At 30.8% G+C, this 14,438-nt stretch overlaps 2 protein-coding genes across 4 annotated transcripts; both read right to left on the minus strand.

The window, feature by feature from the left end:
* Window positions 1-6,210: 6,210 nt before the first annotated feature.
* On the minus strand, window positions 6,211-6,881 carry LOC18040900 (nuclear transcription factor Y subunit B-7). Its single transcript, XM_006432090.2, has one exon. It carries the CDS (start codon window positions 6,861-6,863, stop codon window positions 6,219-6,221), a length of 645 nt encoding a protein of 214 aa, XP_006432153.1. The 5' UTR covers window positions 6,864-6,881; the 3' UTR covers window positions 6,211-6,218.
* A 2,524-nt stretch (window positions 6,882-9,405) lies between these two features.
* Window positions 9,406-14,170, minus strand: LOC18040318 (probable methyltransferase PMT26). Of its 3 annotated transcripts, none has more exons than XM_006432091.2 (9): window positions 14,057-14,170; window positions 12,617-13,664; window positions 12,383-12,532; window positions 11,737-12,007; window positions 11,292-11,402; window positions 11,024-11,198; window positions 10,579-10,851; window positions 10,102-10,296; window positions 9,406-9,993 (listed from the first exon to the last, which is right to left on the minus strand). In XM_006432091.2, the coding sequence occupies exons 2-9, from the start codon at window positions 13,601-13,603 to the stop codon at window positions 9,765-9,767; spliced, it is 2,391 nt and encodes a 796-aa protein (XP_006432154.1). In that variant the 5' UTR covers window positions 13,604-13,664; window positions 14,057-14,170; the 3' UTR covers window positions 9,406-9,764. The 3 variants fall into 3 exon arrangements, with proteins under 3 accessions (XP_006432154.1, XP_024039883.1, XP_024039884.1); XM_024184115.1 differs by lacking the exon at window positions 14,057-14,170 and adding an exon at window positions 13,776-13,871; XM_024184116.1 differs by lacking the exon at window positions 14,057-14,170 and adding an exon at window positions 13,740-13,756.
* Between the last annotated feature and the right edge of the window lie 268 nt (window positions 14,171-14,438).

Consider the following 14,438-nt stretch of genomic DNA (forward strand, 5'->3'; position numbering starts at 1 on the left):
TAATAAATAATAAATAAAAATATTTTAATGAAATAAATATTGATATTAATAACAAAAAATATATTTGTCAACTTTTTTGCTCGCATCAGAGTCATTGCTGGTGATGGAAATAATTTGGGGTGGGCAAAAAACTGATCAATTCGGTTTGGTTCCGAATCAAACTGAACTGATCGAATTTTTTAATAACTATAATCCCAACCAAACCCAACCAAATGTACGATTCTCTGTCCAATTTTCGGATCACTTTTTAAACCATAAATTTCTTTGTATTTTTTTTTTTTGGTTTTTAGTTTTTTTTTTCCATATAAACGGTCAGTTTTTTACTAATTTTTACAAACGATTCAATTTTGTGGCCGGCAACGGTTCTCTGCCCATCGCTAGAAATAATCATTTGCATCCTCTATTTCAAAAAGGGATCTAAATGCCATGTAATTCCCGGAGGCTAGGGAATATGGAGTCTGATAGCATTGGTGCTGGTTTTTTTTTTTTTTTTAAATCTAAAATTACACATATTAATGAATTATCTAATTTCAGTGTAGGCGTATCTTTGGAGCTTTGTTGTTAAAATTCGGATAAATTTGGTACTGTAAATTTCAAAATAAGAAATTTTGAAAAATTTGATTTTCAAAAGGTTCTTCCACAAGCCTAATATTTAATACAAATCAGAAAATTATACTAAACATATTCTGAGTGCAGATTGTCAAAACATAATTATTCGACAACTTCATAAAACCCCAAACATACATTTATACTAAGTGGTAGGTTATTACAAGAAAAAAAAATAGATCAGACGATTTAATAAAATCATGTTATTTATTTTTTATTTTTCGTTCATCATTATAATGACGGTCGTAATTGGTTAATTAATGAGAAAAATTCAAAACCAAATTAGGAGGGAAAACAGTAAGAACAAATGAGTTGTAACACAAAATATGATTAATGATTAAAAAAAATGTCTTTGAGTGAAGTAGTAACCATTCAATTTTGGCGGGCTAACATAACTACTAACCTTGTATGATTTTTTTGGAGGATTCTCATTACGACACGCGTCCCAAATTTTGGGAAACAAAGGATATGTAGGGTTTTGGAAATGTCAAGTCCCTTGAACCACACCCCCAAAATATAAATTGGTTCTGGATCAGAAATATTTGGAACCGACATCACACGAACACAACAGAGAGAGAGCACGTGAATCGCGGTGAGTGAGATACATAGAATCACGTGCTCGCCAAAGTAAAAGCACATGACATGTACAACTAGGCTCAACATGGAGACGTGGTGGGCCATTGAAATTCGGGATTAGGCCAAACCTAATTCCATTTCCAGATCCTCGAATGGATGTCCATAAGCAGACAAGACACGAGGCATAACAAGAACCCATCTCATTCTTTTCTCTTTTCCTTGTAACAAAATCTAATTTTAAGTGTTTTGAGTGTCTTGCCGTGCTCATACGCTTACTTAGGCCGTTTGGGATTCTTTTTTGGAAGTTTAAAAGTAATTTTAAAAATTTAAAAGTTAATTTTAGTATTTAGTAAAAAAAAATTAAAATCATTTTTGTTAAAATCAGTCTCTTATATACTTGATTTTGAAAAGTAGAGAAGAGGTAACTTTTAGATTCTGATTTTGAGAATTAATTTTATCCTTTAATATAATTTCATAAATATTCTTAAAATTATTACCTAAATATAAAATTATCCTTATTCAATTTTGAAACAAAATCAATATTTTTAATACATTTTTATTATAATTCATCAATACAAATTTATTAATATCAATTTGTTGGTTGAATTGTTATTAAATTTGTTTCACTATATTATAAATTTAACTATCAATTTTTTAAGATAAAAATCAAAAATATATTATAAATTTTATTTTTTGTAAAAATTATTATAATACATAATTAAAAATATTATATGTACATGTTTTTATATGTATAAGTAAATTTTATCCTACATTTTAGTAATTTTTTTCTCTCAGCAGTTTAAAAATAAAATTTGCCAAACACCCATAACTGCTTTCAAAACTCACAGTACTTCTAAAAATAAAATTTACCAAATACTTAATTGATTCTTTTCACAACTGATTATTTCTACAACACAATTAATAGCAAATATTTTAAAAGTTATAACATTCCCAAACTAATCCTTAGTTTAAGAAATACAAGCACAAGAAAGTTCTCAGCCAACAATTTTTTTATGAAAGTAAAAATTTGTTCCCTTTAAACCCAACTTAATTATTAATCGCATGTGTTACTCATTTATCATATACTGTTATTATTATTTGTCTTGGAAAATTATAATAACATCTAGAGACTTCATTGTATTGACCAATCATCTCTATGTTATAATTGAATATCATCCCTTGTAACAATACTCTTGAGACAAGTTTTAACATAAGTTGCCCGTAATAGGATCGAATATTCATTAGGGTGTGAGGTATTGGTTAAAGGAACATTTTGCACCGAAAATCATTAAATCGCAACTCTTATAAAATATATAAAATTATTGTAAATTAGAAATAGTACTCTTGCTTTCTCATAGTAGTAATTAAGGCTCTCAAAACACAAACTAATCACCGACAATGTTCTAGATCATAATCTGTCACACCAATTTAGGTCATGATTTGTCACTACCGATTTTCAAGACTACAACTCAAGTCTGGTATGCACTTGACATGTGGGCACTCTTATCAATATTAAAAAAAATTAAAAACTTTTCTTTCAAAATTAGAGAGAAGAACTTTATTTTTTCTATTTTATAAATTGTGACTTATCTGCTCTTTTTGTAAAAAGTAAGTATTTTATACTTTTTGATGAAAACCCAAGGCTTATTAATTATCTCTTTTAATTCTACTAAATCAAACATATTTAATTTGAATTAAAAGATATATTATCCGTTCTAATTTTATTTAATAAAAAATATTTGATTTAAATTAAAGCCAAGGTGGCGTATCACATGTGCTTGTCCTAGGAGCCCCCCTTGTGATAGTAATACAAGTTTTCTTATATACAAGCATATTAGATACTTTGCTTTTTTGGGATCTGCATGCTCCATGGTTAGAACCTCGAAGGGGTCCCAACAGTGTAGACTTAGTAGGTTGAAGAAGGACATACAACCTTGGCAAGCACAATGTTTTGCAAATACTTAGTTATTTTCTCATTAGTCTAGTAGTGGTGTAGTAAATTAAATGAGCTAACTTATATATCGTTTGCATACGTACAATAGTGACTGCAATAATTAGGCTATTAATTAAATCAATGCAATTATTTTATTTCAAATCTTCGTGACTATAAAATTGAAATTGGCCTCCATAATTATATGTTATCTAAGATAATGTCCTCGAATAATAATTTGAGTCATACCACATTAATTTATTTACTGAACAATCCTTTATACTATAGCATTAATTAAATTGATAGCTCAATAGTCCAATGAATTTAATTACAACTTGTCCCTTAACATTCATTAGTTTTATTTAATGATCAATTTCAGTATACTAATTATGTTGACACACTATGGCTAGAGAAAATTCTATGATCAAATATTGAAGACCCATCAAGAGATATGTTTTATAAATTTTATATTATTAATCTTAATTTCACTGCTCATAATTGCTTCCACCAAATAATCTTGACTATAAATGTATATCGCACCCATATGTAACTCAAATAAAATCATAGTCTCAAACATGAAACTATATTTACAACAAAATCAAATGCCTATGAGGTTTAATAAGTCTAATAGTCAATTTAAAGTTAATTAAATTTTATACGTAATTTAGTTCAATGTAGTCAACATACGTGATTAAGACAAATCATCCAATAAATTTACTACAATCTAAACATTAAAAAATAAACTCAACTTTATTTATCATCTGCGAACTCAATTTATTTAATTATAAAATAACTTATATTGATGTCTACTACCTTGGCATGCAAAAACCTTCATCCAGAGGGGTGGACGATAGATTTTCAATCTATCCTTTTAGTGGAATCTCTCCTCGCGATGGACTAAAACCCATCATGCCTTATGATAGACTACTTAGTGCCTATTTGGTATGGCTTATTTAATTATCATAAGTGTTTATTTAATCACATAAGCTCTTATCATAATTTTTATTGTTGTTTGGTTATTTTTCTAATAGAGATTTTAAAGCTTAAATAAGTTATTTTACATCTACTAGCAAAAACTCAAATTTTGGGCTTTTGGGAGTAGATGTTGAAAATTTTTTTTTTAATGTTAAAATATCTAAAATATCCCCCACTTATTTGACAATCTTATTTTATTTTTTTATAATATAACTTTAAAAAACTTGCCTATTAAAATAATTTTATAAATTTTTAATAAAAACTCTTATTGACAACCAAACAACTAAATTTTTTTTTATAAAAGCTCTACTAATAAAAACTCTACTTAAATAAGGTCTACTTGAAAACCTGTATCAAATGGAGCCTTAGTCATGAATTTGTCATGTCTGTCAAATTGTTTTTGGTTAATTTTCTTTTACTTTTCGCTTTTTTTCCCTATTTGGCAAGAATGCTATGGAGTATGGACTCCAATAATTTCCTTTTATTAAAACTCTATATCCTTGGGATAAAAGTTTTTTCCTAAAAATTTTTTATCTATTATTGTTCAAAGTTTTTGCCACTTTAAATAAATTAGCTTCCTTCCTGCCCAAACATAGACGAGTAGTAAATAGGTGACAAAGAATCAATATATAGTGGATAATTGTCATTTAATTTAGATCAACCTGAACGTACAAGCTCTTATCTTTTTTTTCATGTCAAGTTAATGAATCGAGCCACAAGGTATCTTCCAAAGCAACATCCATAATAATGCTCCTTTGTATAGGATAGAGAAATGAGATTGCTTTATATCCATATACGTAAGCATGCTCTAATTAACCACTATATTGTTTCCATTGTCAATATGTTTCTTCAACCCACTCAATTCAGTATAAATCCCCATATATTCAAGAAATATTAATTGCTTTATGGTACGCCTTTTGTTTTTAAGAAACCCGAACAGAGGAAAAGAGAAATTTATTAACTCATAAAGAAAATTGATTTCAAGAAAGCTATTTGCTTTAGTTTGTACAATTATTAAGCACCAAATTAAATAACTACTGCCTGCTTTCTCCTTTTACTTCGGGAGCTCTCAACCCGAAAATACACGCACATAATTTGTTGGGAAAGAAATCCACACAAATAGCTATAAATTAAGTGAAAACTAATTGCTTATAATAAATAAAGAAGAAGAAAATAAATTAATATAATCCGAAACAATAAATCAACCACAAGAAAGACCGATTTTTACGTCAAAATTTTAAATCATGAAAATTCATTAGAGCGTAGTCTGACATAACATTTCACTATATTAGTAATGAGATTACAGTACAAATTTTTCTCTAGATAACATTATAGACTAACAATATTAAAAATATCAACAATCTAGATTTAAAGTAACAACTTAATACATAGTTTTCTAACAAGTAGGTATTTCAGATAACAACGGCAAAAAATAATGAAATAAAGATCAAGACTAGTAAGAACATAAAGGGTGATATGAAAAAATGAATTAAATTCGTCTTCCGATCATTTCAATCAAAGATTGAAACCCCTGCCCTCAATTTTAGTATTACACCATTGTCTGTCTTTTCTTTCTGTCTTTTTCTGCTTCTGGCAAAGTAACTACCGCCGCTTGCTTTTATTCTTTATATTTATATATTGTGTTTTCGAAACCTAATTTTAATGGTAAATTTCACTTAGCCCCACAAGCTTCTTTTAATCACTAAAACACCTAAACTAATGGAAGATTTGGGTTTGGACCACGACCACACAAGTTAGATGAACCAAACCAAACACTATTTAATTACCTCACACTTTTTTACTAAATTGTTTCAAATTTCTGAAAATACTGTTTTAGAAAATTTTGGACAAAAAAGGACAAAAATAATTTAAAAAATTACATTACACCTTCTTTTTAAAAAAATTGATTACATCACATTTTATTTAAAGTATGTTAATTCGGCCCTTTTTCATAACAAAACTATCAACTATATGTATCAACAAAATTAAACCAAGTTTTTGAAATACGTCTATCAATATGTTAGAACGTATTTAATTCAAACTTGTGTCTCATTTAGCTACATTATAATATCAAAAATTGAAAAAAGAAATATATATGCATATCTTTAGTTTCTTTTTTTTTTTTTTTTCCTCACCAGTTTCCCACTGAATCGATTTGGTCCTGTGGTTGTAGTTGTTTTTGAATCGAATTTGGTGAGAAAGGTAATGGAAAGGACTGATGGTGATGATCAGTGGCCATAAAAGGTGACTGAGACATTAGGTTTGTGGAAGAATATACACTACTATACGGTAATTGTTGTTCGTGTTCATGAGATTGTTGTTGTTGTTGTTGTTGTTGCACTCGTTGTTCCGATCTTTGTTGCTTCGGAATATTAAGCTTCTCGCCTTCAATCTCCCTATATTTGCTTAAATATAGCTTCAATGGTGCAACATAATCCTCAAAGCCTAGGGTTGTGATCGCCCATATAATGTCATCACCATTGATAGTCTTTCTTTTCTCTCGTTGGCATTTATCGGATGCTTCTCCGGTGACAAAGCTAATGAACTCGGAGACGCATTCTTGAACGGTTTCCTTAGCGTCCTTTGAGATTTTTCCGTTGCCCGGAATCACTTTTTTCATTATCCGGCCAACATTTGCTATGGGAAGAAAACGATCTTGTTCCTTATTATTATGGTTATTGTTGTTGCTGTTGCTGCCACTGCTTTTTACGCATGGGCTTTCCGGGCTCCCACCATCGGGCCCATTTGGCCCATTTCCGTGGCTATCATCTTCCATTATGTTGATTTGTTTTGACCTTAGAAATGAATGGAATGATTAGTTTTGGGAATTTTTATGGGTTGAAATAAATGGAAAGGAAGCCATGAAAGTAGGCTGGTGAAGAGGGAACCAAAAAAAAAAACTTGGTTGATTTTACATCAAACGAGTCCCTGGGACTCGTTCCCTGTGTGAAGCAGTTGCTTGTTTAACTGTCAATGACTAAATCTAACTTCCTTCCCTTTTACCGTAATAATAATAATAATTTACATGAAAACATTATTAGAAACCAAAATATCGAAATAATAACTACGCATTCAACCCAATACATTGAATTTTGAGAACGCAATGTTTTGACATTTGTTTCTTGTGGAAATTTTTACTTTGGTTTTAGGCTTAGTTTATTATAAGGGATTATCATTCATTGCACCACTTCTATTTTCTTTTATATTCATTTAACCATCACAAAATTCTAACATATAATTAACATCACTTTTCTTTTTAAATTTGTATCAATTAGTCACTTTTATACTAATATCGTTAAATAGTTTAAATAAAATAACAATTTTACCCATAAATAAATTAAAGACCATTTTATTTTATAAAAATTTTGAAAAATAAAAAATTATAATTATAAAAATACTCCTAAATTTAATAAAATAAATAAATTTTAAAATTAAAATTAAAATTTTTAATAAAAATTATTTTAATAAAAAATATAATAAAAAAATAATTACAAAATTTTTAGATATAATAAAAATCTCCTAAATTATTAAAATTTTGGGATTTATTTTTTTAATGAATAAATTCAGTGATTTTAATAAAATTTTGTGAAATTATATTGTTTAATAAATAAATTCAGTTATTTTTATTAAAATTTTATAAAATTATAATTTTTTAATAAAAATAATTATTAAAATTTTACAAAATCTAAATTTAATAAAAATCAGCTGAGCCCTTTTATTTGGGATTTATTTTTTTTATTAAAACTATGGGTATTTTAATAATTATAATTTTTTATTTTTCAAAGCTTTTTATAAGATACAATGGTCTTTTAATTTATTTAGGGGTAAAATTATCATTGCGTTTAAATTATTTAACGATGTTAGTGTAAAAGTAACTAATTGATACAAATTTAAAAAGAAAGGTATGCAAAGAACATGTTAGAATTTTATGGTGATTGGATAAACATAAGGCAAAATAAAAGTGATGCAACGATAATTTCTCTGATTATAATAGTTTCCGATTTGTGAATTGTGATATATTTTTGTTTTGATGGGGGAGTTACTACCTGTAAAATTAATGGTCCGTTTCGGAATGAGGTTGAAATTGAATTAACTGCTTATGTCATAATTTTTTACAAAAATAGTGTCTGATATATTTTGTAAAAGCTGATTATTTCATAATTTTCTCTATTTTGATAACAACTTTTAAAGCACGTAAGAGGATTTTTGCATATGCAACTTATTAAATAAATTACCACATTTTTTTAAATTTCATATTATAGCCTTAATAATTTAACAAAAAGACAATTGTCTCTTATTTCTCCATACATCCTAATATATAAGCTATTAATTATTATATTACCACAATAATATACTGCCACAACTACTGTACGTCCTCTCTAATATAAAATTTTTGATCTAATAAATTCATATTTTTCATAGTTTATTTTTATTTTCTATTATAAGAGTCAATAAAACTCGTATATGATTACATAAATTTTCTTTGAACTATAAATAATTTCACATGAAAGTTAACAATGACTTTCAAAATCAATTTTGTAACCATCACTTTCAATGTTCAATTTGAATCATGGTGCTTATTACAATAAATTTAGTGTGAATGTAATGCATTTTACTTTTTATTTTATTTGAATTAGATATTAGTATGAATGTTGATAATATTTTATGTAACAACTTATGAGATCCATTAAATTTTATTTGATTAAATTTCTTTTTATTTTGCATTCTTAAAAGAAAAAGAAATGTCTAAACATAATTAAACATACTCCAAAAATTAAAAAAAATTAAACTTACATTTATTTTAATCATTATATAATAAAATAATAATTTAAACTTATGCCTATTTTAATCATTATATAATAAACAATACCTTCGTAATAAAATTTACAAAATATATATACACTACTTTTCAAACTTACAAACAAATACAATAAAAACAACATATTTTATCAACTACCGTACCCAAACCCTCCCTAAACTTCTTGCACTTGAAAACTTCTTGTTTCATTTCTTTTCATATTTTAGTAAAGTATGGACAAAACTTAAATCAGGTTTTCACTTTCAGCTGTTACTTCCCGAGTTCTAATTAATGATCATAAAATAAAAAAGAAAAAAAAATCGTAAAAACCACTCATCAAACCAAACCCTTAATAGCAATAACCAAGTACTGAAAATCTAATATAATAATACCACATTAACCTAAACCCAGAAATAAACTACTTACCAGAAGTTTATGCGACAAGAATAGCTTAAAGACATAGCAAAGAGCACATTTCACTAAATAAATTAATACAGAAAGTTTATCAGAATTTCAAAAATGGCATCAACAATTACAAGAATGCATTCATTTTTAGAAAATTTAATTGAGTGTGATATCACAGTGGAAATTCAGACGCCAACCCCCATATAAAGAAATAAAAATTAAAAAAAATTGAAAGAAAATTTGTAAAGGTTGGACACTGACAAGTCAACTTAACATGTTCCATTGTTACACAGGATAAGAAAATTTAAAAAATTTTAAAAACAAGGGAACCTACTTAACATAGTGATACACAGGACTTAGTAGACCAGTTGCTTTGAATTGGGCAATTGCCAACTTCTGAGACCAAAGAATACCTAATATCTCATGAGTGTTGCGGCCTCAAGAATTTTAGAGCACTATGAAAGGAAAGCATGTTTACGCAATAGCATATTTGATGGTCTCCAACTCTTTCGGCCGCCACATGGACTTTTCGACGCAAAGCAAGCCCTCCTTGTCCTTGGAGTAAGTCATCCGAACCTCCCACTGCATACCTTTCACCATGCTCTCTAACTCATTAATTGTCTCAACATCATCACGTACAATTAGCTTTCCTTCTGGCCTGAGGATCCGATCAACCTCAGCAACCACAGCTACTAGATTACACCTGCAAGGGCCAGATAACATTGCCACTTCAGCAGAAGGCAAAGGTAGATAACATAACTCATGCTCTAGTGTATTTTAGAAGTATCAATAATGAAATATCAATACAAACCTCTTTTTAATCTTGGAGAAAAGATGGTCTGCATGGAGGAGATCATAAGTTCGAGGGTAGGTGCTAAATGATTCACACCAATCATGATATATACCGAAAAGACCTCGTTCATAAATTATAGGCAGTGTATCTGGGGAATCTATTGAGATTACATTCATGACCCAAACACTGATATCTTTCATAGCTGCAGCAAATCTGCAAGCATAACAGCAATATGAGAACTGAAGCGAAGAATGAAACAAGAAGCTGCTGTTCTTATTTTCTGTTAAACAGAACCAGTTTTCAGTCAGAGAGACAGATCATTATCAGCAGTTATAATCTAACCCATTACTGGCCCGGCCATAATCCCATAACATCAATGATAATTCACATTATCATTATAGATAAAATTAGACACTGAATTAATCATTTTAGCCAAAGAAAAATAGCAGTCAAACCATATTTTCTCCACTAGAAAGAAAGGTTCATCTTGCTTACCCTCCATAGACAGATCGCATGTCCATGACATTCCTCACAGTTGACCAGTTTATTCCCATGCCATTTAGATATGACTTGGAAACTACCCGCTTCCAGTGCTCATAATCTGCAGTGAAATCCTCCGGGGCTGATTTACCATAGACTCCGACTTGGGAACTTAACAACCAGTATGGTGTTTTCTCTAACCTTGCTGGCCACTGCTCAGGCCACTGTGACCCACGTTTCAATGATTCTTCTGGAACATTATGCATGCATGCTTGTAGTGGGACATGCCTGTGTACAAGAATATAATTAAAGGTTTGTCAAGATATCAGGATAAAGTTACTTATGGAAAATTTTGCATCGTGTTTTTCCCCTTATTAGATGACAAGACACACTCCCTGTTTATATCCATTTATTATTTATTAAATATAGTTTCTTTCTATCAGCTTGAGAGTATAATTACCATGCAGCATTAGGATCATCAGACCCTAAGCAGACTGGAGGCTGCTGTTGAGATCTTTTCTCATAGCACTCATTAGAGGTGGGCTTCCTATATACAGCTATTCCCACTTTATTGATGGTATCCTTGCTGATGGACACAAGTTCCCAGCACATTGCTTTAATTAATTGAGACATGGCTGCAAACAGTTCCAACAAAATGTACTAGTTGTTAGAATCCATCAACCTTTCCAAGACATCCAAACATTTAAGGGTAATAAAAAAAAAATTACCATTCCAAATTTCTACATCTTCAGGAAGCTTCTGATAAACAGGAGTTGCAGACCAAATAAAGAAACCACCAGGTCTCAACACACGATTCAACTCCAATAGAAGTTTACCACCTGCATATTGTAACAATCAGAAACACTAAATACTAAGCCCAAATACAAAATATCGATAAAATACCAAAGAATAAAACATCAATACTTAAAAGAGTCATTATCTAGCCCTTACTTTAATATGGTAAGGGACAAATTGAAAGATAGAAAAACACAAATTCTAATACACTAAATTAAAGTGTGTGTTTTCTTCTCTTTTAGCTTATCCCTTACATTTATAAAGTAAGGGATACCTTGTTAGAAAAATTCTCATATTTAAGTACCATAAAATAAACACACTTAAGAAGAAGCCACAGACATAAATGAACTCTATTTCATAAGATAAAATCTTATATACCTTCTATATGCCATGGGACTCGACACCGTGCACAGTGGACGGCATCAAAAACTATTCCAGGGAAAGGAAGTCTCTCTGTTCCCATCACAGCAGATATAGCAGGGATTCCCCTTTCAAGTGCAAATTGGACTTGGGCTTCATGTTCATCTTTAGGAGCAAATGACATAGTGAGCACACCTCGGTCAAAGAGAAAGCCTCCGAAGCTAGCCACACCACATCCAACATCCAATACAACACGAGTCCGTTTTCCCCAAGCAACATCAGGCACAGACTGCATAGTTCAGATGTATAATATCAAGCAGAACTTGCAAGACGAATTATTCAAGTAAAGAGGCGATAAACAAATACAAAAATCCATCATCTGAGTTACTAAAATATGCTTGCAGATGATAGTTATGAACAAAGACAAAACAATTGCCAAGGGTTTAGAAAGAATAATAAAGTTCTAACAGACAGGATCTTAGTAAAAAAACATGAATTTATCAAGCATCCATGAAAAAAAAAAAAAAAAATTGATAACAGCAATAAAAAGTGTTTAGAATCCAATTGACACCACCATATAGATTATTTATTGATGAGCCAAAACAATATGCAAATTAACCTGAATACATAATGGAGTTGGAAGAAGATCACTTGAAGTGCTCACCTCCTGAATGAAGTCAATATAATGGAGGGCGCCATTCTTAAATTGGGTTCCACCACCTGGGAAAGTGAGGTATTCTCCAGTAACTTTCACCCAATTTTGGTGCCCCTTTATTTTTGCAAGCTTGGTATGGGGAACGTTGTAGTACCATATCTGCAAGGGAAACAGTTTATTAATTCTCTCTAAACAACAAATAAAATAAGTGTAAATGAACCACCAGATAAATTGTGAGCATACCTTTTCCCTGCTTGTGGGCCACTCAATTGAACGTTTATACCCTTCAGGAAGAGGAACAAGACAGGTGGGGGGTTCTTCGGGACAGTGCCTCTCTCGGTGCTCATAGTGCTTAGTGGATCGAAGTTTCTTAATTGCTTGCAAGTTGTCAAGGCAAGGAATAAAATCAGCACCAGCAGTGACATTGCAAAGTTTCCAATTGTATCCATTTTGTTGATTAGAAGATTGTTGAGCTTCCTTTTCATTCTTTGACTCTGTTGCCTGAGTTGAAAATGAACCCTTTTGGGTGGTAGTTTCATTAGTAAGCTCCAACTGAGCCCCAGAAGGAAATAGCTCATTTGAACTCTGGTTTTTGGAGTCGTCCTCCCTTTTATCATCAGAGCTTTTCTCCGACTCCTTGTTTTCATTTTGATCTTCCTTCTCCTCTACCTGACCATCAACTTTTTCTCCAGAGCTCTCCTCTGACTTTCTATCAGATTTCTTCTCACCATCATCTGAATCAGATTTATTGCCATTTTCATCTGAGTAAGATTTCTTCTCGCTCTCATCAGTATTTGTTTCTCCACCTTCTGAATCTGTCTTAGAATCCCTATCACCCGTTTTATTATCATCATTTTGCGTCTGCCTATTTGATCCATCATCGAACTTACTCTCTTCATTGGACTTTTCATCCGACTTCTCTATATTTTCTTGGATTTTCTCATTCTTGCCTCCTTTTGTGGCATCCTCAGGCAAATCAGCATTATTATCCTCAAATTGCTGATTACTACTACTCTCATTACTCTCAGGCAGCTGCTCCTTCGCCTCACTCTTCTTCTCCTGGGCTGGCTCATCCACATTTTGAACAGGCACCACAGATGACGATGACGATGATGTCATCATCCAAACACCAACCAAACAGAGAGCCACAAACACCGTAATCGTCACCGTCGAGCAGTAACTTGACGCCGACCTCCTACCATCTACCCTGGTATACTTCCCATTCGCCATAATTTCTTTTTACTTTTTTCCCCCCTAATCTCAATATGTCCTTGAAATTAAGGACTTACACCTGCAGATCAAATCAAAAAACATAAGTTAAAAATTTTTTAAAAAATTAAAAAAAAAGAAGACAAAAAGTACTAACCATACGCCAAATTGTATAATAACGAAATACTATTACTCTTAACAACTTAGGAATCACAGTCAATCACTTAATTATCTCCATTTCAAGTCACTTAATTGACAGCAACAACGAACTAACTGTTTAGATCAACATTACAAACGAAGAACAAATCCAGATCTAAAGCTAAACCAAAACGTCAGCGTTTAGCTGACTAATTTTCTTGAGCTATAAACAAACAAACAAACAAACAAAAATGGCGCAAACAAAACGAAGTGACGAAAATGCGGTGTTTAAGATGGGAATCGAAATGGAGATGTACAAACGGCAGAATCACGTACCTTATTATGGAAAGAGAGAGAGAAGAAGAAGCAGATCTAGGAGCTAAAGAGTTGAGCTTTCTTTACTCATTATTCTCTCTTTCCTTTCTATCCAATTCAAGCGAGTCGACTGATTTATTCAGACATACATTTATTTATATATTTATATATATATCGCCAAGGGTATTGCTTAGCTGCATCCACTGGTTTAAATTTTATTTATGCTGAAATAGCATTTGTACCCCTTACCGTTTTATATGTTCTAAAATTTGGCATAGCTTTTGGGTTTGTATCAGAGAGGACCTCATTCTTTGTACGGCTCATATGAGTAATAAACATAATGCTAGGCGTTGTTTGTTGAACCTCTAAAGTCTCAAAATTTATTAATTTTATATTTTTTTAA

The sequence above is a fragment of the Citrus clementina genome, unplaced genomic scaffold (genome assembly GCF_000493195.1).
Source record: "Citrus clementina cultivar Clemenules unplaced genomic scaffold, Citrus_clementina_v1.0 scaffold_5, whole genome shotgun sequence".
Lineage (NCBI taxonomy): Eukaryota > Viridiplantae > Streptophyta > Magnoliopsida > Sapindales > Rutaceae > Citrus > Citrus x clementina.